The sequence below is a fragment of the Theropithecus gelada genome, chromosome 14 (assembly GCF_003255815.1).
Source record: "Theropithecus gelada isolate Dixy chromosome 14, Tgel_1.0, whole genome shotgun sequence".
NCBI lineage: Eukaryota > Metazoa > Chordata > Mammalia > Primates > Cercopithecidae > Theropithecus > Theropithecus gelada.
In genome coordinates, this window is record NC_037682.1 from 10,323,852 (window position 1) to 10,345,884 (window position 22,033).

General features: G+C 56.1%; 2 protein-coding genes across 5 annotated transcripts; one reads left to right on the forward strand and one right to left on the reverse strand.

The window, feature by feature from the left end:
* Positions 1-1,417: 1,417 nt before the first annotated feature.
* On the reverse strand, positions 1,418-6,128 carry GPR137 (G protein-coupled receptor 137). 3 transcript variants are annotated; one of them, XM_025357012.1, is made up of 8 exons: positions 5,520-6,128; positions 4,030-4,401; positions 3,897-3,946; positions 2,965-3,190; positions 2,696-2,845; positions 2,442-2,570; positions 2,189-2,307; positions 1,418-1,875 (listed from the first exon to the last, which is right to left on the reverse strand). In XM_025357012.1, exons 2-8 carry the CDS (start codon positions 4,384-4,386, stop codon positions 1,716-1,718), a joined length of 1,191 nt encoding a protein of 396 aa, XP_025212797.1. In that variant the 5' UTR covers positions 4,387-4,401; positions 5,520-6,128; the 3' UTR covers positions 1,418-1,715. The 3 variants fall into 3 exon arrangements, with proteins under 3 accessions (XP_025212797.1, XP_025212800.1, XP_025212798.1); XM_025357015.1 differs by lacking the exon at positions 2,696-2,845; XM_025357013.1 differs by lacking the exon at positions 5,520-6,128 and having other exon boundaries at positions 4,030-5,412.
* Positions 6,129-6,189: 61 nt separating this feature from the next.
* BAD (BCL2 associated agonist of cell death) lies at positions 6,190-20,922 on the forward strand. 2 transcript variants are annotated; one of them, XM_025357016.1, is made up of 4 exons: positions 6,190-6,269; positions 6,536-6,730; positions 19,406-19,600; positions 20,417-20,922. In XM_025357016.1, the coding sequence occupies exons 2-4, from the start codon at positions 6,544-6,546 to the stop codon at positions 20,698-20,700; spliced, it is 666 nt and encodes a 221-aa protein (XP_025212801.1). In that variant the 5' UTR covers positions 6,190-6,269; positions 6,536-6,543; the 3' UTR covers positions 20,701-20,922. The 2 variants fall into 2 exon arrangements, with proteins under 2 accessions (XP_025212801.1, XP_025212802.1); XM_025357017.1 differs by having other exon boundaries at positions 19,406-19,596.
* Positions 20,923-22,033: the final 1,111 nt, after the last annotated feature.

Here is a 22,033-nt window from a genome sequence, read left to right on the forward strand (position 1 = left end):
CTTCAAGCTGATTCTCTGAATCTCAGATGCCCTCTCTGGAGGCCCTGAGGGCCTGGTGCCCACGATGGTCCCAAGTAAAGGGTTTTGAGGCAGGCCCAGCAATAAGCCAAGGGAACTCTGAAAAGCTGGGACAACCACCTATGTGGGCAGGGGACAGACCCTCTAGTAAAGGACTCCTAGCCATCAGACAGACCTGCCAGGACCATGGGAGCAGAGAGCAGTGACTATGCTACTAAGGACAGTGGAGAAGGGGGCTACTGGGAGGGCACAGCTAGGGGACCACCTGTACATCTGCGCAAACCCACACCCTGGTAGGAAGATGGGGGCTGCTCAGTCACCACGCCAACTCCCCAGCAAGCCCTGGACTAACTCCTGGCTCCTAAAGACCAGGTTGGGGTGGTGATAGGGAAACAGGGCCTCCAGAAAGTCTAATCCATTGGGGTTAAGACTCAGTAGCTGCCAGGCATGGTACCTCATGCCTGTAATCCCAGCACTTTGGGAGGCTGAGGTGGGTGGATTGCTTGAGCCCAGGAGTTCGAGACCAGCCTGGGCAATATGGTGAAACCCCACCTCTAAAATAAAAAATTAAAAAATTAGGGCCGGGCGCGGTGGCTCAAGCCTGTAATCGCAGCACTTTGGGAGGCCGAGATGGGCGGATCACGAGGTCAGGAGATCGAGACCACCCTGGCTAACACAGTGAAACCCCGTCTCTACTAAAAAAAATACAAAAAAACTAGCTGGGCGTGGTGGCGGGCGCCTGTAGTCCCAGCTACTCGGGAGGCTGAGGCAGGAGAATGGCATAAACCCAGGAGGCGGAGCTTGCAGTGAGCTGAGATAGCGCCACTGCACTCCAGCCCTGGCGACAGAGCGAGACTCCGTCTCAAAAAAAAAAAAAAAAAAAAAAAAAAAAATTAGGCAGGCTGAGGCAGGAGGATTGCTTGAGCCTGGTTGGTTGAGGCTGCAGTGGGCCATGATCGTGCCACTGCACTCCAGTCTGAGTGACAGACCCTGTCTCAAAAAAAAAAAAAAAAAAAAAAATCCTCAGTAGCCACATAACCACAGTAATGTGGGGCTGTGGGGCCTAGCAGAGGGGCCACATCCCTTGACCATTAGACAGAAGGCTTCCTAAAGATAGTAACAGTTGACGCAGGTCTTGAGGAAAGAGTAGGAACTGTTCAAGTGGAGAGGGATCTGGAGTTAGTGGGGCAATTCTGGGCCAGCAGAGCTTTGAGAACAAAAGCCTGTGTGGTCTCCTTCCCTTGCAAACTGCAGGCCCCTCCTCTCCCAGCCCACCAGCCTTGATGGGGTAAGTGGCCCCTGCCCAGCCTAGCAGCCCACTTCAAGGGCCACTGTCTGTTCAGCCTTAGGCCAAACAGGCAAAAGTGACAGGAACACAAGGCAGATGACAGACAGGTGAACAACTGTGGGGCGCAGACACTGTTTATTGAGTGGCAGGCACAGGAGAGGTAGCTGGCTCTGGTGTGGAAGCGGAGGTGGCAGGTCATGCCAGGGTGCTGTGGGCATCTGGCAGCCAGGGCCACGCCCCCATCCTAGGGGGACGGCACAAGCTCACTATGACAGGAGCAGCAAGGAGCTGGCCAGAGGAGGGGGCAGCCACGACCCCCAGGATCCTGGGCAAGAAGTGGCAAACTTGGCACAGGGGCTTAGGGTGACGGGGACTGGGGCCTGGGTATTCTGTGGGGGAGGGAAGGGGATCACGTCTGTGGGGTGGAGTAGAGACTGTGGTGGTGGCCGCCTGGTCCTGGCACCTGGGAGAAGAGCAGAGGAGTGGTCTTCGTCTGGCTGCCCCCATACCAGCCCGGCTCACGCCCGATGGCGCCATACCAGCTCCCAGAGCCTAGACTGCCTGACATACTGCAGCAGAGAAACAGGGTCAGTCTCAGGACAGTGACCAGGGCCACAGTCACAAGAGCTGCAGGAGGAACAGAGGCTTAGAACAGAACCCCTGTGACCTAGACCTTCGGGGCCCAGGGCAAAGTACATCTCTAGGCAAGGGATGGAGGCTTTAGCCATAGGAACCCAGGGGACCTCACCTAGTACAGATGGGGAAGCAAAGGCCATGGCAGGGGTGGAAGGGCAAGACCCGGCTCTCTCAGTCCCCCATAGCTCGATGGAGCCCAGTGGGTGGAGGGGGGCAGGGGTACTGAGGCAGTGCCATGGCTCCTACCTGGTGCTCTCACCCCGGCTGTGCTCCCAGGAGCAGCCCTCATCTTCACAGTGCCCAGCCCGGTCAAAGAAGTAGGACCGGGAGGCAAAGACCTGCCCATTGAGGATGTGGCTGGTGCTCTGGAGGAGGAAGCCATCATCGATACTTACTCCTGTCCCACACTGTTCTCCCTGCCCATCCCCAGATGCTAACCCAGGATTCCCAGCATCTGCCCCTCTCCACTGGGCCCACAGGGGAGGGTGCAGACCCTTACCAGGTCCTGTGGGGGCCGGTGTACCCGGAAGAAGCCCACCAGCAGGGTGGTGGGCAGCAGCTCCCACACGAAGAGGATGAGGCCAAATACCAGGTAGCCTTTGTTCCCCAGGTCATTTACCAGGTCCGCCTGTGGGAAGGCAGGGGCTGGTGCCAGTCTGCAGTCACGCCAAGGGGGCAGTGGGACAGGGCCCAGGCCAGCTGGGGCCAAGGTGCCACGGCTACTAAGGAGGTGGCAGACATGCGTATGCCCACCTGATCAGACACATTGTACCAGTCGTAATCGAAGGTGTCCAGCCGGCTCTGGGGGGCCAAGGCCAGTGCTGTCAGGTTGTAGCAGGCCCGGCTGGCATACAGCAGGACCATGGCTCCACCCATCGCGGCCGCCTGGCACACACTGGTCCCCTGGCACAGGTAACAACAGAGGACCCTCAGGGAGAGAAGACTCCCAGCTTCCTCTACACCCTGAGAACCGCTGCCCAGAGATCCCAAAGGACACCTGGGCATCAGTGCTGCGGCCCTACCTTGGCCTCCAGGTAGATGCTAGTGGAGGGGGCCCGCCTGGCGACGAGGCAGAGGCAGGCAGCAAGAGACAGCGCACAGATGACGAACAGGGAGTCGCTCACCAGGACGCGGACAAGCAGCAGGGCCCAGGGCTGTGCCCGGCGCCGATGGGAGAGCACAGCACACAGCACGTTCACCAGCAGAAAGAGCAGCGAGGCCCCCACAAAGGCCCCTCGGACAGCCAGCCTGCAGCCACAGCACAGTCAGCCCGGGCCCTCAACAGCCCTCAGCACTCACCACCTGCCCCACCTCCTGCAGGAAACCCCAACGTCCACAGAACTCAGGGCATCCAGTCTGAGCCCTGTTCCTCCATTCTTATAGATGGAGAAACTGAGGCTCAAAGAGGTCAGAAGGTGACTGACAACCATGGTACCTCGGAAGGGGCACCAACTGGAGTCAGAAGTCCCCGTCTGAGCCCCAGCTCTGCGACCTTGATCCTGATGCCTTACCTGGCTGGGCCTCAGTTTCTTCATCTCTCAAGGGAGGAGAGTAGCCTCTCAGGGAAATTGTACAAATGAAAGATGGCTGGGAAAGCTCTTTATAAACCGTAAGACACTGTACAAATGACGAGGGCATTGCGGCCCCAGGTCACCCAGGAGTGCATATGGCTTTGGTGCTTCCATGGGCTGGAGCCTCCAGCTCACCCTCCATGGTGGATGCCACTGGGTTCCTCTCCCTCACACTACCACAACCATTCCTATTCTTGTGCCTTGCAGATCTGCAACGCCTCTGCTGAGCCATCTGCGCCAGGTGCTTTAACTTTTCCAAGCTCTTCCACAGACATTCCCTGGGTTGTCTTTGTCTCAGCCCTGAGAGGTGGGAAGGGATCTACATGGGACTGTCCCCTGCCCCTGATCTGGAGGTTGAGCCCACCAGTGTCCCGAGTACTTACAAGCCTCGGCTCATCTCCGGCCGACGCTTTGCCTTGGCCTTGAACACCACCTAGGAGCAGAGATGCCCTTCACTCCCGTGGGTCCTTAAGGCTTGCTACCTCCCACCCCCCACCCGGGACCACAGTTGGTTACCTGGGCAAAGTAGAGGTTCATAAGCGTCAAGGTGAAGAACTGCAGGCAGACGGGGCAGCAGTAGAGAAGCCAGAAGGGCAAGGGCCCCAGGCGGTTGGCGCGGGGAGTATCTCGGAAGTAGAAGGAGAAGAGAGTGGTACGCAAGGCAGCCCAGAGCAGACAGAGGGCCAGGAACACCGTCTGATAGCTGAGACGCTTGTGCCCATACAGAAGCACCAGCCAGAGCTGGGCATAGACGGAGAAGAAGAGCAGGGCATACAGGGTGGTGTAGGCAGCCGTCAGCCCCAGGGTCACAGCAGGTGGCAGTGCAGGCACCAGCCCGGCAGCAGGCACCAGGCCAGACAGGTTACTCTCCATGTCAGGGAGGGAGGCCTGAATCCCGGAGACAGAGAAGGAGGGGCTGTCGGCAGGGCCAGGGAAATAAATACGGAGGGGTGGGAATTGCAGGGTGCAGAGAGGGAGATGGGGCGCTGAGGAGGAAAGAAGTTGTGGCTGACAGGCCCCTCCTCCTCAACAGAGAGACCCTTGCCCTTGGGGAACACGGGCAGCCTGGGCCCCAGGCCCCTCACTCAGGGGCATGGAAGGGCAGTCTCTTCTCTCCAGGGCAGACCGGGTGGGGGTTGGGGGTGTCTCCTCCCTGGGCCTACCCCAGAGCCAGGGATGGGGGGATGCAGAGGCCCAAGGAGAGGAGTCCCTGGCCTCGGTCGCTCGTGTCGTCCTGGCTGGAGGGGGAGAGCCAGCCGATGCCCGTCGGGTCAGGGCAGCGGCCGCTGCAGGGGGCGCCCAATGCCCCGCTCTCCCCCTCCCCAAGCTGGGGGAGGCTCTCCTCCAATAATGCGGATGGGGAGGGCCTCTGCCTTCTGTCCTCGTAATTCTCGAAAGCTGCCCCCTGCCCCACCCCCCCCACCGCGTCCACTCTCCAGCCTCAAGGGGCGGGAGGAGGCGGATGCCAGGTCCTCAGGCCGCTGATGGGAGAGCCGGCTTAGGTCGTGGGGACCCGGGGCTCCGGCTCCCCGGCTCCCGCTGCTCCGCCCCCTCCTGCGCCTGCGCGGGCGCTGTTCGCTACGCAAATTGCGCAGGGGCCCGACCGGCTCCGCAGTCCAGCGCCGCACCCGGCGTGAAACCGTACGAGAATTGGCGCGAGCTGCGCCGCTGGCGGGCGCCCGGGGTTACGGGAGGCGGCTGGAGGGCGGCCGAATTGCGGGGGCCGTGCCGCATCCAGGGGGTCCCCGGGTGGGCTGTGCCTGGGCGGTCCGCCTTAACTTGTATGGGGGGCCGCCAGTTCCCACGCTCCTCTCTCCTATACCCAAATCGGGGTCGTGCCACCCAGCCGGGGGCGGCAACGGATTCCCGTCTCTCGGCCTCTGAAGAAAACTTCCGCCCATAGCCAAGATGGCCCCCGGGCCCCGCCCCCGGGCCTGAACCCGCGGAGCCCCGAATCCCCAGCGCTGGCCCACCCCCCGCCCCGGCGCGCCCGCGGCCCTGCTCACCTGGCCGGCCGCCTGCCAGGCGTGAAGCCCCCACGGACCCTACGGTCCACCCTCACCGGGTCCCCGGCCCTCCTCCCGCGCCCGGGCAGCCATCCCAGCCAGGGAGGAGGTTCCTCTCCTTATCTCCAGTGCCCCCGAGGTGGCGCGGGAGGTGTCCCCCGAGGCGGGCGGCGCGAAGCTTCCACGCCTGGGAGGAGGAGCGGGGAGCGGGACTTTCCGACCGGGCACCCAGTCCAGGCGGAGCGGTAACAATAGCAACAATAATCGCATCCGACGGCTGAGCTTCAGTTGTGGCTGTGCCAAGCGCCTTCGCCCGCAGTAATCACTCCCTTCACAAAGTTTTCACTGGCTCCTGGGGGAGCTGTCACTATCCCCACTTCACTGGGGGGAAACTAAGGTCCAGAGGGGCTGAAGGACTTGTTGGCAGAAGTGGGTCTCCAGGTTCCAAATGGGGACCCCAGAGAATCCCTCTCCTGCTCCCACACACGTCCAAGGTGTGAGGCAGCGAGGATGTGAGCACCAGGGCCGCAGGAGGGAGAAAAAAGGCTGCGGGCGAGTAGCCGTAGGTCCGGCGGGGGGGCGGGGCCGGGCCGGGTTGACCCCGCCTCTGGACCTACCCGAGTGACGTTCCGAGAGGTGATTGGGCCAGGTCGCTGACAGTTCCCGTTGCCCAAGCAACTAGGGCCGGGAGCCCGGGGTGCAGGAGGGAGGCGGCAGGCCCGGGTCAGGGGCCTCGAGATCGGGCTTGGGGTGAGACCTGTGCGCCGTCACCACGGGCGGGGCGGGGGCTGGGTAGGGGCCTGGGTCCACCAGGGTTCTGAGGGGAGATTGAGGCCCTGAGCCGACAGCATCAGCTCCCTGCCAGGCCAGACCCAGCAGACAAATGAGGGCCCGGGAGGCCTGGCGGGCCTGGGGGCCCTAGGGTGGGAGAGGGAGCCAAGGGTACCTGCCTCTGCCTTCCAGGGCCACCGTTGGCCCCAGCTGTGCCTTGACTACCTAACATCTTGTCCTCATAGCCCAGAGCATGTTCCAGATCCCAGAGTTTGAGCCTAGTGAGCAGGAAGACTCCAGCTCTGCAGAGAGGGGCCTGGGCCCCAGCCCCGCGGGGGACAAGCCCTCAGACTCCGGCAAGCATCATCGCCAGGCCCCAGGCCTCCTGTGGGACGCCAGTCACCAGCAGGAGCAGCCAACCAGCAGCAGCCATCATGGAGGTAAGTACCCCACCACCTCCACCTGCCGGGTCACCTCACCCCCAGCCCACTGGCTCCCTGCATCCCAGTTGTATCCACGGGCACTGAAGGCTTTGGGTCGGTCCCTAACCTCTCAGAGCCTCAGTTTCCTCTTTTGTAAAACAGAGCAATTAATAACCACCATTGTAGGACTATTGAGTTAATTAGCAGGAACATATAGGATGCACTTGATTACAGAGCTGGTGCACATTAAAGCTAAAAAATGGTAGCTGCCAGGCATGACGGATCACACCTGTAATCCCAGCACTTTGGAAGGCCAAGGCAGGAGGATCGCTTGAGCCCAGAAGTTCAAAGCCAGCCTGGGTGACTTAGGGAGACTCCATCTCTTAAAATATATATATATATATATATATGGCAGCTATTAGTGTGGGGCCAGGACAGAAATTAGTGACAGGCAGGCAGGCAGTGATCCGAAAAGGAAAAGGGGCCTACCTAAGGCCATACCTGCCTGGCATTTCTTTCCTTAGAAGGTGGGGGCTGGAAGACTCCTTGGTGCCCTGCCCCAGGCTCCATGCTTTCCCTGGGATTGGGCCTTCCAGCTCCCAGATGTGTTCTTTCTTGCCCCGAGGCTTGCACCCACAGCAGGCCTGTCCTGGCACAAAGGCCAGGGGCAGGTGACCTCAAGGGGCAGACGGTCCTCCCAGACAGCAGGGCTGTGTGGGGTGGGAAGCACAGGCTCCAAGATGGAAGGATAGACACTGGGGTTCAGTGTCCATTTCTCAGTAGGCTCCACCACCCCTGTGCCCAGCACTGGCCTTGGCACCTGGAACAACAACATATATCTTCTGAACACAAAAACCAGGTCAAGCCAGGTGGGGTGGCCCATGTCTGTAGTCCCAGCAACTCAGGAGGCTGGCTTGAGCCCAGGAATTCAAGACCAACCTGGGCAACATAGCCAGACCCCATCTCTAAAAATAGAAAACTAGGTCATGTCACTCTGGCACTGAAGCTTAAACGACCTCCTTCCCATTTTCAGGATTAAGAAGGCTTAAGAGGCCTCCTTCCCCTCCCTCTCTTACGCACAAACACACACACTCGATTCTCTCAGATTGGATCCCATAGCTTGCTTTCTTTTTTTGTTGTTGTTGTTTTGTTTGTTTTGAGACAGGGTCTCGCTCTATCACCTAGGAGGGAGTACAGAGGTGTGGAGTACAGAGGTGTGATCTCAGCTCACTGCAGCCTAGAACTTCTGGGCTTAAGCGATCCTCCCACCTTACCCTCCCAAGTAACTGGGAATACAGGTGTGTGGACTACACCTAGTTAATTTATTTTTAACTTTTTCTTTTTTTTTTTTTTTTGAGACAGAGTCTCACTCTGCCACCCAGGCTGGAGTGCAGTGGTGCAATCTCAGCTCACTGCAACTTCCGCCTCCTGGGTTCCAGCAATTCTCCTGCCTCAGTCTTTCAGGTAGCTGGGACTACAGGCATGTGTCACCATGCCCGGCTAATTTTTTGTATTTTTAGTAGACATAGGGTTTCACCATGTTAGCCAGGGTGGTCTCTATCTCCTGACCTTGTGATCCGCCCGCCTCGGCCTCCCAAGGTGTTGGAATTACAGGCGTGAGCCACCACGCCCGACATTTTTCATGTTTTCATTAGAGACGAGGGCAGGGGCGGGTCTCCTTTTGTTGCCCAGGCAGGTCTCAAACTCCTGGGCTCAAACAATCCTCCTGCCTCAGCCTCCAGAACAGCTGGGACCACAGGTACATGCTGCCACACCAGCTCATTTTTTATTTTTTGTAGAGGTGGGGTCTTGCTTTGTTGCCCAGCCTGGTCTCGAATTCCTGGGCCCAAGCGATCCTCTCATCTTGGCCTCCCAGAGTGTTGGGATTACTGGCGTGAGCCACCATGCTCGGCCTCCACAGCTTTCTTTAACTTCCTGAGCTTGCACTTGGCTGTTTTTCTGCTCACAAACTCCCCCTGCTTTCTGCCCCCCGCCACACACACTCAGCATTGACTCGTGTCTCAGAGTGAGTGTTCACCATGTGACACAGGTTGTTCCAGTTGCTAGGGGGACCTCGGTGAACCCAAGCATCAGGAATCCTTGCCCTCGTGGAGCTTACATTCTAGTGACGTGGTGGGTCCATAAGCAAACAAGCACAAAAGTGCATCCTATCATGGATGAGAAGATTTGTATGGGGGCAGCATGTAAGAGTTAAGAGAAGCTGGGCGCGGAGGCTTACACCTGTAATTTCAACACTTTGGGAGGCTGAGGCGAGCGGATCACAAGGTCAAGACATGGAGACCAGCCTGGCCAACATGGTGAAACCCCATCTCTACTAAAAATACAAAAAGTAGCCAAGCATGGTGGCACGCACCTATAGTCCCAGCTACTCAGGAGGCTGAGGCAGGAGAATCACTTGAACCCGGGAGGCGGAGGTTGCAATGAGCCAAGATCACACCACTGCATTCTAGCCTGGCAACAGAGTGAGACTCCGTCTCAAAAAAAAAAAAAAAAAAAGAGAGAAAGAGTTAAGAGAATCCAGAGTCACGGGGCTGGGGGAGTGATGGTAGCAGAGGTGGTCAGCACTCACTTGGTGAGAAGCACCACTGGAACCAAGGCCACAGGGATGATGGGAAGAGAGTTCCAGGCAGAGGGAAGGGCAGGTGCTAAGGCCCTGAGGGCAACACCTGCTCCCAGCTAGGGTGGGCCTTGGGGAGGGGGTTAGGAAAGGGTCTTTGGAGACCTAAAGTTGGAGGTCATTGTAAGGACTCTGACTTTGCCTTTGGGTGAAAACCTGGAAAGGCTTTGAACAGAGGCAGCATGGTCAGATTTAGACATTCAGAAAGTCACCAGGGAGGTGGTGAGAAGTAGCTGGCCTCTGGATTTATTTTTAAAGCAGAACTGGCAGGATCTGCTGATGGACTGGATGAACCCAGGAGGTGGAGGTTGCAGTGAGCTGAAATTGTGCCACTGCACTCCAGCCTGGGTGACAGAGCAAGATTCCATCTCAAAAAACAAAAAATAAATAAAAATAAAATAAATTATTATTAATTTTAGAGATAAGGTCTTGCTATGTTGGCCAGGCTGGTCTTGAACTCCTGGCCCCAAGTGATCTTGGCCTCCCAAAGTGCTGGGATTACAGGCATGAGCCACAGAGCCCAGCCAACACCAAGGAATCTGGCTTGAGCATCCAGTAAGATGAAGTTGCGTTTAATAGAGAAGAAACACTGAAGGGTGGGGAAGGATCTGGAAGCCACCCTAGAGGGTGGGCTAGAGGTGGCTTTTTTTTTTTTTTTTGGAATGGAGTCTTGCTGGGATTACAGGCATGTGCCACCATGCCCAGCTAATTTTTGTATTTTTAGTAGAGACAGGGTTTCACCATGTTGACCAGGCTGGTCTCGAACTCCTGACCTCGTGATCCACCTGCCTCGGCCTCCCAAAGTGCTGGGATTACAGGCATGAGCCACCACGCCTGGCCACTAGAGGTGGATTTTAAGCATCTGGTGGGATTTTTAGCAGGGTGCGAGTGGGAGCTGGCCGGGAGTTGGAGTCAGAGTCGTGCTTGTCTCAGCCCAGTTAGGGGTAGGGGCTTCAAGTGTGTGCAAAGGAAGGAAGGGTAGGTGTGGGGTCCAAGCTGGCTGAGCTTCAGGGAAAGTAGCAAGCCCTGGGAAGCCGCAGCATGGTTGGAGTTGGGGTCCCAGGGGTATGATCCACACAGGTCGGGTCAGCTGGTGGGAAGCTTGGGATGGAGTTATTTGATGGTGACAAGGCCTAGGTTATGTCCCTGGGAATGAGTCTGAGGGGAGAGTGGGACAAGATCATGATAGAAGGAGTAGCAAGGTACAGAAAGGAGATGGGGTGCTGGTGGAGTGGCAGAGGACAGGAGTAACATTCTGCACTGGCCAGGGACTTGACCCAGGAGCAGGGCATGGGAGGGGCCTGCGAGGTAATAAGGAGCAAAGCGGGCGACACCTCCCCCCACCCCCAGCTGCAGACCCGAAGGAAAGAGGGCTGCGGGAGAAGACAGCTGCTAGGTGAGGACAGAGCTGGATTTCTGAACCTTTTGATGTAGTTTTCAGTGTCTCCAAAGCAAGTGATTTCCCAAAAGAGATCAGCAAGTGCCAGTGCCCTTCCAGAGCCACGGGGCGTCTGCCCCTCTACCTGCGCAGAGTAGCTCACACTTGGTTCGGTCACTCTTCACAGCCCCTGCCACCAGGCCCCTGCTGGAGGCTAAGGTGCCCCAGGGCAGGGACCGCAGCCACCTTGTGCTGTGACAGCCCACACAGCCCAGTGTCTGAAACAGGTGTGGACAGTGGAGAGGCAGAGAGAAGCAGCCCAGTGCTAGCCCCTGGGCCAGACTGCAGGTTCAAATGTGGCTCTGCCCTTCCTAGCAGGTTGAGCTTGAGCAGGTTAATGAACTCCATCTACCTGAGTTTCCTCATCTGTAAGCGGGAATAGAACTAGTCCAACCTCGCAGGGGTATAGCAAGGACCTGATGAGTTAATACAGGAAAAGTGCTTGGAAACAGTGCCTGGCACAGAGGAGGGGCTAAGTGTTTGCTGCTCTTATTATTAGTACTGACATTGTTATTACTTTATGTATATATTTTTATTATATATGTATTTATATATATGTAAATATATATATAATTTTTTTTTCCCCAAGATGGAGTCTCGCTCTGTTGCCCAGGCTGGAGTGCAGTGGTGCAATCTCGCCTCGCAGCAACTTCTACCTTCCAGGTTCAGGTGATTTTCTTTTTTTTTTTGAGACAGAGTCTCGCTGTGTCTCCCAGACTGGAGTGCAGTGGCACGATCTCAGCTCACTGCAAGCTCCACCTCCCGGGTTCACGCCATTCTCCTGCCTCAGCCTCCCCAGTAGCTGGGACTACAGACGCCCGCCACCACGCCCGGTTAATTTTTTGTGTTTTTAGCAGAGACGGGGTTTCACCGTGTTAGCCAGGATGGTCTCGATCTCCTGACCTCGTGATCCACCCGCCTCGGCCTCCCAAAGTGCTGGGATTACAGGCGTGAGCCACCACGTCCGGCCGGTTCAGGTGATTTTCTTGCCTCAGCCTCCCGAGTAGCTGAGACTACAGGCACACACCACCACACCCAGCTAATTTTTTTGTGTATTTTATTAGAGATGAGGTTTTGCCACCTTGGCCAGGCTGGTGTCTCACTCTTGACCTCAACTGATCCTCCTGCCTTGGCCTCCCAAAGTGCTAGCCACCACACCCAGTCAGTAATTTTTTTTTTTTTTTTTTTTTGAGACTGAGTTGAGCTCTGTTGCCCAGGCTGGAGAGTGCAGTGACATAATCTCGGCTCACTGCAGCCTCCACCTCCTGGGTTCAAGCAATTCTCCTGCCTCAGCCTCCCGAGTAGCTGGGATTACAGGCGCCCGCCACCACGCCTGGCTAATTTTTTGTATTTTTTTTAGTACAGACGGGGTTTCACCGTGTTAGCCAGGATGGTCTTGATCTCCTGACCTCGTGATCCACCCGCCTCGGCCTCCCAAAGTGCTGGAATTACAGGCATGAGCCATCGCGCCTGGCCCAGTATTTTATATATTTATAAAGCCTTGAATTTCTGGGCTCCAGCCATCCTCCCACCTCAGCTTCCTAAGTAGCTGGGACTACAGGTGCATGGCACAATGCCTGGCTAATTTTTTATTTTAATTTTCATAGAAACAAGGGTCTTTCTATGTTGCTCAGGCTGGTCTCAAACTCCTGGCCTCAAGCAGTCCTTTTGCCTTGGCCTCCCAAAGTGTTGGGATTACAGGCATGAGCCACCACATTGGGCCTACATTTTAAAATTGTGGACAAAAATCCAAAGAACTATATTTTGTAACGTGAACATTCTATGAAATTCAAATTTCCAGGTCCCTAAAGAAAGTGTTAGTGGAACACAGCAAGGTGCAGTGTATTCATTTACACATTGATTATGGTTTCCTTTCAGCTCTGGCCACAAAGCTGAGTGGTTGTCACAGAGACCATGTGGCCCACTGAACCCCCTTTATAGAAAACATTTCCAGCTAACGGGAAAAGGGAAAAGAAAGTGAACAAACATTTACCAGCCGGCCTTAGTAGCTCATGCCTGTAATCCCAGCACTTCAGGAGGCCGAGGCAGGAGGATCACTTGAGCTCAGGAGTTCAAGACCAGCCTGGGAAAGATGGCAAGACCCTGTCTCTAAAAATTTTTTTAAATTAAAAAATTAGCTGGGCATGGTGGTGCCTGTAGTCCAAGCTACTCGGGAGGCTGAGGTGGGAAGATTAATTGAGCTTAGGATTTTGAGGCTGCAGTGAGCTGAGATCGTGCCACTGCACTCCAGACTGGGTGACAGAGACCCTGTCACTGTTTTTTAAAAAGAAAAAGGAAACATTTGCCAACTTTAGAGTGCTTTCTGATTTTATCAGCTCTGAGCAAGACTGGGGATTGTTCTCTGCAGGCCTGAAGGGGCGTCTGTCCTGGAAGGCTAACGTCAAGGCCGAAGCCTGCAGGTGCCAGAGGCTGACAGGCTGCAAGTGTCTGCCCAGGGTGGGGTGGCAGCACTGGCCACCGTGACGTCAGCCTCCCCCGGCAGCAGATTGTGTGTGGTTGGTATGTGGTTGGGGCAGGATCCAAACCCAGCCCTGCCTGATGGCAGAGCTTGACTGCTCCAAACGGTCTAGAACACCACTGTTTTAATTAAGTGTGCAATTCAGTGTGCAAGAGTGTTGTAATTAAGGTGCCCCTGTTTCCTCATCTGTAAAACAGGGAGAGCTTGGTATTCTCCTTCTTGGGAATCTGAGGACTCTGAAAATCCCAGTGCAAGGATGCTCGCGGAAGCATCAGCACGGATGTCTGCCCCAGCCACTGACTCAGAAGCCCAACACGCAGAGAATGTAAAGCTGAAGGTGCCATGCTGGGGCCTGGGGCACTTCTAGCCACAGCCACCATCCCCCGCTTCCACACCCCAGCCCCGGGCCAGGCTCTAGACGGATGGCAAGAGTGGGCAGGCCTGGGCACCCACCCACGCTCGCACCCAAGGAGGAGCCACACCCCCTTCCTTCCCCAGAGGAGGGAGAGGCTGGCCCAGGCCCTGCCCCAGCCCTCCCCTTCCCCCAAGGAATTCACAGGCTTTTTTTCCCCGTAAATAGGACACTTTTTAAAAATTCAGTTTAGGGCTGGGCATGGTGGCTCAGGCCTGTAATCCCAGCACTTTGGGGGGCCGAGGCACATGAATCACCTGAGGTCAGGAGTTCAAGACCAGCCCCACCAACATGGTGAAACCCCGTCTCTACTAAAAATACAAAAATTACCCAGGCATGGTAGCAGGCGCCTGTAATCCCAGCTACTCGGGAGGCTGAGGCAGGAGAATCATTTGAACCCGGTGAGCAGGGGTTGCAGTGAGCCAAGATCACATCACTGCACTCTAGCCTGGGTGACAAAGCAAGATTCCCTCTAAAGAAAAAATACATACATATATATATACACACACACACACAGAAATATATACACACACACATATATATACACACACAAATATATATATATATTTGTACTTACATGTATATAATTCAATTTACACAAATGGGTGTCATCTTGATAACAACTGGCTTGGCGTTGCTAAGTGCACGAATTTGGTGAGAAACTCCCACCCCATAGGACAGGCTCCTGGCAGAACTGGTGCTAGCAGAACGCCCAAGGGAGCCTTCCCCAGCCTAGACCTCCAAGGCAGCCCACGGTACAGCTGAGAGGAGCCTGGGGCATGACAGCCAAGCACACAGCCCCTGAAGCCACATTGGTTGGGTTGGGATCCCAGCTCTGCTACCTACTAGCTCTGTGACCTTGGGCAAGTTACTTAGGCTCTCTGCCTTAGTTTCTTCCTCTGTAAAGTGGCAACCATGAGGAAGCTCCCTGATAGGGTGTGGCGAGGGTCAAATGAATGAATCCACAGGGAGGGCTTCCGACCATCCACCGTACCTGGCCAGTGTCTTCTGCTTGTTCTGATCCCTGGGCAAGGGGCGGTGCCCAGGCCAAGTGCCTGGGTGCAAGTCACTCACCTTCCACCTGTGGGGCCTTGTGTCCGGCAAGCGCAGTGGTCCTGTGGCCCCACTCAGAGCTAGTGGAGGAGAACAGCTACTGTTTCCTGCGTATTTAGGTGGCTAAGCAGGCTGTCCCAGTCACATGGCCTCAGGCAAATTCCTAACCTCTGCCTCTGTTTCCTCATCTATACAATGGGGAGAGCTGGGTATTCCCCTCGCTGGGACTCTCAGAGCCCTCAGGCTGTGAGGGGCAGGTAGGGGCTCTCCTGCTCTCATTTGTTGTCACGGTGGTCCTGGCAGATAGGGAACTGCCTCCATTTCACAGAAGACACTGGGGCCCCAAAGGGTTGGAGAATGGGCCAAGGTCAGAGCAGGAATTTGACCAGGGCCCAGCCCACCTAGCTGACCCCTGCTCCACATCCACCACCCCACAGAACTGGAAATTACTCTGCGGACAGGCCTGTTCCGTCAGTGTCCCTTCTGTTCCTGGCTCTCCTGCCCCTATCCAAAATCCTTCAGCCTTCCAAAGTGCTGAGATTACAGGCATGAGCCGCCACATCCAGCTCTCATCTGTCATCTTTACTCCTGACCTAGTATGCCTCTCCCTACTGCCACCTCACTCCTCTGGGGTCTTAAGGAATCCCCACCTGACCTGGGGGCAGCTCCGGGCTTTGGTGGTGCTCAGAATGGCCAGGCACTCTGATCACACCTTATCTTACCCTAGGCCTTTCCGGATTCCATCCTCTTGTTCCCTTCCTTGCTTTTTTTGTTGTTGTTGTTGAGACAAAGTCTCACTGTGACTCCCAGGCTGGAATGCAATGGCGAGATCTCAGCTCACTGCAACCTCTGCCTCCCAGGTTCAAGCGATTCTTGTGCCTCAACCTCCCTAGTAGCTGGGAATATAGGCCCACGCCACCATGCCTGGCTAATTTCTTTTTTTCTTTTTTTTTTTTGAAACAGAGTCTTGCTCTACCACCCAGGCTGGAATGCAGTGGTACAATCTCAGCTCACTGCAACCTCTGCCTCCCAGGTTCAAGTGATTCTCCTGCCTCAGCCTCCTAAGTAGCTGAGATTACAGGCTCGCGCCACCACACCCGGCTTATTTTTGTATTTTTAATAGAGACGGGGTTTCACCATGTTGGTCAGGCTGGTCTTGAACTCCTGACCTCGTGATCCACCTGCCTCAGGCTCCCAAAGTGCTGGGATTACAGGCGTGAGCCACCACGCCCGGCCTTTTTTTTTTTTTTTGTATTTTTAGTAGAGATGGGGTTTTACCATGTTGGTCAGGCTGATCTCGAACTCCTGGCCTCAAGTGATCCACCTGCCTCAGCCTCCCAAACTGTTGGGATTACTGGCGTGAGCCACTACGCCCACTTGCTTGCTTTCTTTTTCTTTTTCTTTTTTTTTTTTGGCGATGGAGTTTCGCTCTTGTTGCCCAGGCTGGAGTGCAGTGGCTCGATCTCGGATCACTGCAAGCTCCGCCTCCCGAGTTCACACTATTCTCCTGCCTCGGCCTCCCAAGTAGCTGGGACTACAGGCGCCCGCCACCAAGCCCAGCTAATTGTTTTGTTTGTTTGTTTTTTGTTTTTTGTTTTTGAGACGGAGTTTCACTCTTGTTGCCCAGGCTGGAGTGCAATGGCACGATCTCGGCTCACCGCAACCTCCGCCTCCCAGGTTCAAGCGATTCTCCTGCCTCAGCCTCCCTAGTAGCTGGGATTATAGTCATGTGCCACCACGCCCAGCCAATTTTGTATTTTTAGTAAAGACAGGGTTTCTCCATGTTGGTTAGGCTGGTCTCGAACTCCCAACCTCAGGTGATCCACCCACCTCAGCCTCCCAAAGTGCTGGGATTACAGGCGTGAACCACCATACCCGGCCAATTTTTTTGTATTTTTAGTAGAGATGGGGTTTTGCCGTGTTAGCTAGGATGGTCTCGATCTCCTGACCTTGTGATACACCCGCCTCGGCCTCCCAAAGTGCTGGGATTAAACACGTGAGCCACTGCGCCCAGCCGCCTACCTGCTTTCTTAGTCATGTGTCTCATTTATGTGTCCTAGCTGGGACCCCTGGAGGCCCTGCACTGGCCCACAGGCCTTGCCTCAGGTCCTCTGAGGGGAGAAGAGACATTCTGATGGTTATCCCCCGCTTTCAGTTCCTGGCCTGTAATTTACCATCTCCAAAGAGCTCCCTGACAGACATACTTTTCCATAAACACCAAGTATGTTCCCTACCTGCCTCTATTTTTTTTTTTTTTGAGACGGGTGCAGTGGCGTGATCTCGGCTCACTGTAACCTCTGCTGCCCAGGTTCAAGCGATTCTCCTGCCTCAGCCTCCCGAGTAGCTGGGATTACAGGCACCTGCCACCCCGCCTGGCTAATTTTTTTGTATCTTTAGTAGAGATGGGGTATACCATCTTGGTCAGGCTGGTCTTGAACTCCTGACCTCGTGATCCCCCCACCTCGGTCTCCCAAAGTGTTGGGATTACAGGCGTGAGCCGCCGCGCCCAGCCCCCCACCTGCTTCTCACTCTATCATTGTGCTCTGAGTGTTTGCTCCAGGGCGTGGTTCCAAGTCTTTATCAGTCTGGGTAGAAGAGTGGAGTTGGCAGCAGTCGTGAGATGGCATGGAGCACAGTTCAAACACAGTTCAAACAGTAGGCGGGCCTCTGAATAATAACCCATAGTGTATTTGCGGCCTACAAAGCACTTTCTTTTTTCCTTTTGTCATTATTATTATTATTATTATTATTATTATTATTATTAGAGACAGAGTCTCGCTTTGCCGCCCAGGCTGGAGTGCAGTGGCACAATCTCGGCTCACTGCAACCTCCACCTGCTGGGTTCAAGCGATTCTCCTGCTTCAGCCTCCTGTGGAGCTGGGACTATAGGCGTGAACCACCACACCTAACTAATTTTTGTATTTTTAGTAGAGACAGGATTTCACCAGTTTGAGGCCAGGATGGTCTCGAACTCCTGACCTCAGGTGATCCACCTGCCTTGGCCTCCCAAAGTGCTCAGATTACTGGCATGAGCCACTGCCCATCTGGCCTTCTTTTATTATTATTTATTTATTTATTTATTTATTTATTTATTTATTTACTTATTTTGAGACAGAGTCTTGCTCTGTCGCCCAGGCTGGAGTGCAGTGGCGTGATCTCCGCTCACTGCAAGCTCCACCTCCAGGGTTCACGCCATTCTCCTGCCTCAGCCTCCCGCATAGCTGGGACTACAGGCACCCACCACTATGCTCGGCTAATTTTTTGTTTTGTTTTGTTTTTTTATTTTTAGTAGAGAACGGGGTTTCACCATGTTAGCCAGGGTGGTTTTGATCTGACCTTGTGATCCGCCCGCCTCGACCTCCCAAAGTGCTGGGATTACAGGCGTGAGCCACCGCACCCGGCCTATAATTTTTTAAAATTAGTAGAGATGGGGTTTTGCGATGTTGCCTAGGCTGGTCTCAAACTCCTGAACTCAAGCAATCTGCCTGCCTCGGCCTCCCAAAGTGCTGGGATTACAGGCGTGAGGAATCACACCCAGCCACAAAGCACTTTCACATTTTTTTATTTTATGTGACCTTTACACAATCACTGGGAGTCAGGTCTAGGATTATCCCCTCATAAAGGTGAGGACACAGGCTCAGAGAGTCAAAGGCTGAATAGACAAGGGGAGAGACACAGAGCTCCACTGATAATCACTGGACTCTGGATTCCACCAAGCCTTTGGAACCTTCCAGCCTCAGGCCTCCACAGCTTCACAGAAACTGGGCAAGTCTTAACTCTCTAAGCTTCTGTCTTCTCACCTAAGCATGTTTAGTACTCACCTCCCAGGGTGGTTAGGAGGATAATGAGGGAATGTCTTGGCCTACACATAAGTGCACCATCAATGGTACCTAAAAACGTCAACAGTTCCAGACACTGTCTCCAAAGAAGGCTCTGGGGGGGATGCAGACATGTAGCGGACAGGTTCTTGTTCTCCAGGGGCTTTGCAGGTCCCTTGCAGAGGCAGCGTTCAATCCTGCCAGCTGTGGCAGGACACTTTCCTGTCCAAGGGATTGGCTTCTGCTGATGTAGAATAGACGCTATAAAATAGCTACCAACCCAGGGCTTGCCACGAAGCCCCATGAAGGTTTTGCACTAATAATATGCCTTTCTTTTTTTTTTTTTTTCTTCTGAGACGGATTCTTACTCTGTCACCCAGGCTGGAGTGCAGTGGCACGATCTCAGCTCACTGCAACCTCTGCCTCCCGGGCTCAAGCGATTCTCCTGCCTCAGCCTCCCAAGTAGCTGGGACTACAGGCGTGCGCCACTATGCCCAGCTAATTTTTGTGTTTTGAGTAGAGATGGGGTTTCACCATGTTGGCCGGATGGTCTCGATCCCCTGACCTCGTGATGTAACTAGTATTTCTTATGCCCTTATTTTGTGCCGGGCACAGGGCCTCACCCATTATTGGCACTCACTAAGGATTCGTGGGATTAATGAAAAGTTAACCTGAATCTTCAACAAAGGCCCCAGAGCTTTCCTGGAAGGGACTGGGGCTCCGAGAGGTGGACTGTGATGCGCCCCTGGAAGACCTACGAGTGGGCCTGCAGAGCTGATGGGGAGGGTTCAGGCAGGGCCAGGGACTTAGAGGAGCTGAGATTAACGTCGCCCCCTACCCACTGACCCTCTCCAGGCGCTGGGGCTGTGGAGACGCGGAGTCGCCACAGCTCCTACCCCGCGGGGACGGAGGAGGACGAAGGGATGGAGGAGGAGCCCAGCCCCTTTCGGGGCCGCTCGCGCTCCGCGCCCCCCAACCTCTGGGCAGCACAGCGTTATGGCCGCGAGCTCCGGAGGATGAGTGACGAGTTTGTGGACTCCTTTAAGGTGAGCGCCGGTCCCCCGCGTGCCAGGACCTGCAGTCCCAGGCCGCCCCGCGCCGGTCTGTCCCTTCCTAGTCCCAAGGCACGTCCGGATCTGATGTCCCACGATCCCTCCCCAACGCCGTCCTGCCCCTTCCTAGCTCCATAGCATTATGGGATTTGTAGTCACAAGACCTCCCCCTAACCCCCCGCCCCGCCAGCTCTTCCCTTCCAAGTCCCAGAATTTCCCCCTCCTGGTGGTTGGATGTGGGGGTGTGTGTGTCACAGGGCATGCTGGGACGTGTAGTCTAGCTCCCACTCCAGGCCAAAGCTCTTGGATTCCCCGAATTCTTGGAAGACTAGGCATGCTGGTATTTGTGCTCCTTGCTGGCACCTGTGCGCTCTGTCGCCCAGGCTGGAGTGCAGTGGTGCGATGACGCCTCATCGCATCCTGGAACTCCTGGCCTCAAAGGATCCTCCCGCCTCAACCTCCCAAAGTGCTGGGATTACAGGCGCTCACCACCACTCCCGGCCTTGATTCTTGAATTGCGGTCCCATCTTCTGGGTGCTAGGTCTCCAGCTCTGGCCTTTCCATTTAGGGCCCTAGGCATCCTCTCTTCCCGTCCCCGGCACGGAATTCCTGGGATCTAACCAGTTCCCATTCCTGGGGGCCCATGCGTCCTCCCGAGCGTCCCTGACCACCCGGCGTGGAGCCTCCTGGGAGTTGTGGCCTTCATTATCTCCCCCCGATCTCACTTAGAGGAAGGCTCACGGAAGTGGAGAGCCTGGCACCAGCTGCCATGGTAATCTAACTCATGTAACCCTTTTCTCCCACAATCCGGAAGGGACTTCCTCGCCCGAAGAGCGCGGGCACAGCGACGCAGATGCGGCAAAGCTCCAGCTGGACGCGAGTCTTCCAGTCCTGGTGGGATCGGAACTTGGGCAGGGGAAGCTCCGCCCCCTCCCAGTGACCTTCGCTCCACGCCCCGAAACTCCACCCGCTCTCACTGTCCTGGTCGGCCATCTTGGATATGGGCGGAAGTGCTTCCCTCAGGCCTTATGCAAAAGAGGATCCGTGCTCCCTCTTTCGGTGGGAGGGCTGACCCAGATTCCCTTCCGGTGCATGTGAAGCCGCAGAAGGCTTGGTCCCATCGGAAGTTTTGGGTTTTCCGCCCATAGCCGCCAGAAGTGGCTCGTGGGCCCGCCCTCCGGCTCCGGGCTACCCTCCAAGTGCCTGCGCCAAGTCGTGAACCAGGCTTAACCGTTGCGTCACCCGGACCCGAGTCCCCGCGATGTCCCGCGGGCCGCGCTCACTACTAAATGTTAATAAAGCCCGCGTCTGTGCCGCCGAGCCTTTTCTGTGCGTCGACTGGGGCTCCGCAGGCCGGGTAGTGCTCTCACGGATACTTTCAAAAGAGGCCGCTGTCTTACGAGGGATATAGGCTTTGCCTGACATCCGCGACAGAGACGGAAGGGGTCGCGGCGGCTCGCGGGCCAGGGCTGTGAGGCCCAGGTCCAAGTCCCCAGCACGCGCATTGGGACCGCAGCGCTGCCGGCCGCCGAATCTCGCGCTTTGTAAACCGCGCCGCGGCCCCCCAGGGAGGGTCACTCGCTCCTATTTGGGTCAGCCCTTATAGGACTGACCTAGCTGGGTCAGCTGCTGTATGGCCGGCCCGGGGGCCTGGCAGACCGCGCGGGGCGGGAGGGAGCGGCGGAGCCAGGCTGGCAGCAGCCCGGTCGCTGGAAACCGAGGCTTCACGCAGGGACCCGAACAGAGCGGGGGCTCCGTTCCAGAAAGATTTATTGGCGCCCCCTGTAACCCGGCCCGGTGCTTCGTGCTGGGCACAGAGATCCGTTGCGCGACGACCCTGCTCTCGGAAGCTCCCGAGGGCCCGAAGTCGGCAGGGCAGTCAGAGGGCTTCAGGGAGGAGGCGGCTAGAGCCGCTACCTGAAGGTGAGGGGGAGGGTCATCCCTCCCGGCGCAGGGAGGAGTGGACCCGTGGAAGGACAGGGGAGCAGTAGAGGCCAGGCTTCCGAGGGGCTGGAATGTCACACCCAGGAGTTAGCAATTTAGCTGGTGTCCCTCAGTGGACACCAGCTAGAGTCAGGAAGATGGGAGTTGGCTGCTGAGGAGCCTGGATACGGAATACACTGGAGTGAGCAGAACTAGGGGATAGGGCAGGGCCCCACAGCAGAAGTGAAGAAGTCTGGGGCCACTGCACTGACCCTGAGGGAGGAGGGCCCTACTCCGGAGCCTATTTCCCCGGCCTCCCCACCCCATCTGTTTGCCTGAGGCTGCAGCAAAAACAAAGCGAAGAAGATACTCAATTGGCAGGAGATAAGCCCAGATAAGAGGCCTCCTTCCCCTGGAGGAGGGATGCAGGCGGGCAGCCTGGGAAGAGCCAGGAAGCTGGGAGAGGCCTTGAAGAGGTGCCAAGCCGACCCTGCTGCGAGCCCAGCCC

What these genes read in the sequence shown, in the direction of transcription:
- GPR137 (XM_025357012.1), bottom strand. Translation starts at nt 4,386, where the DNA reads ATGGAGAGTAACCTGTCTGGCCTGGTGCCTGCTGCCGGGCTGGTGCCT. An exon ending in CCGGAGATGAGCCGAGGCTT is followed by an intron (nt 3,191 to 3,896) that starts GTAAGTACTCGG and finishes CTGTGGCTGCAG; the next exon opens with GCTGGCTGTCCGAGGGGCCT. An exon ending in GGTACAATGTGTCTGATCAG is followed by an intron (nt 2,571 to 2,695) that starts GTGGGCATACGC and finishes GCCTTCCCACAG; the next exon opens with GCGGACCTGGTAAATGACCT.
- BAD (XM_025357016.1), top strand. Translation starts at nt 6,544, where the DNA reads ATGTTCCAGATCCCAGAGTTTGAGCCTAGTGAGCAGGAAGACTCCAGC. An exon ending in CAGCAGCAGCCATCATGGAG is followed by an intron (nt 6,731 to 19,405) that starts GTAAGTACCCCA and finishes GACCCTCTCCAG; the next exon opens with GCGCTGGGGCTGTGGAGACG. An exon ending in TGTGGACTCCTTTAAGGTGA is followed by an intron (nt 19,601 to 20,416) that starts GCGCCGGTCCCC and finishes ACAATCCGGAAG; the next exon opens with GGACTTCCTCGCCCGAAGAG.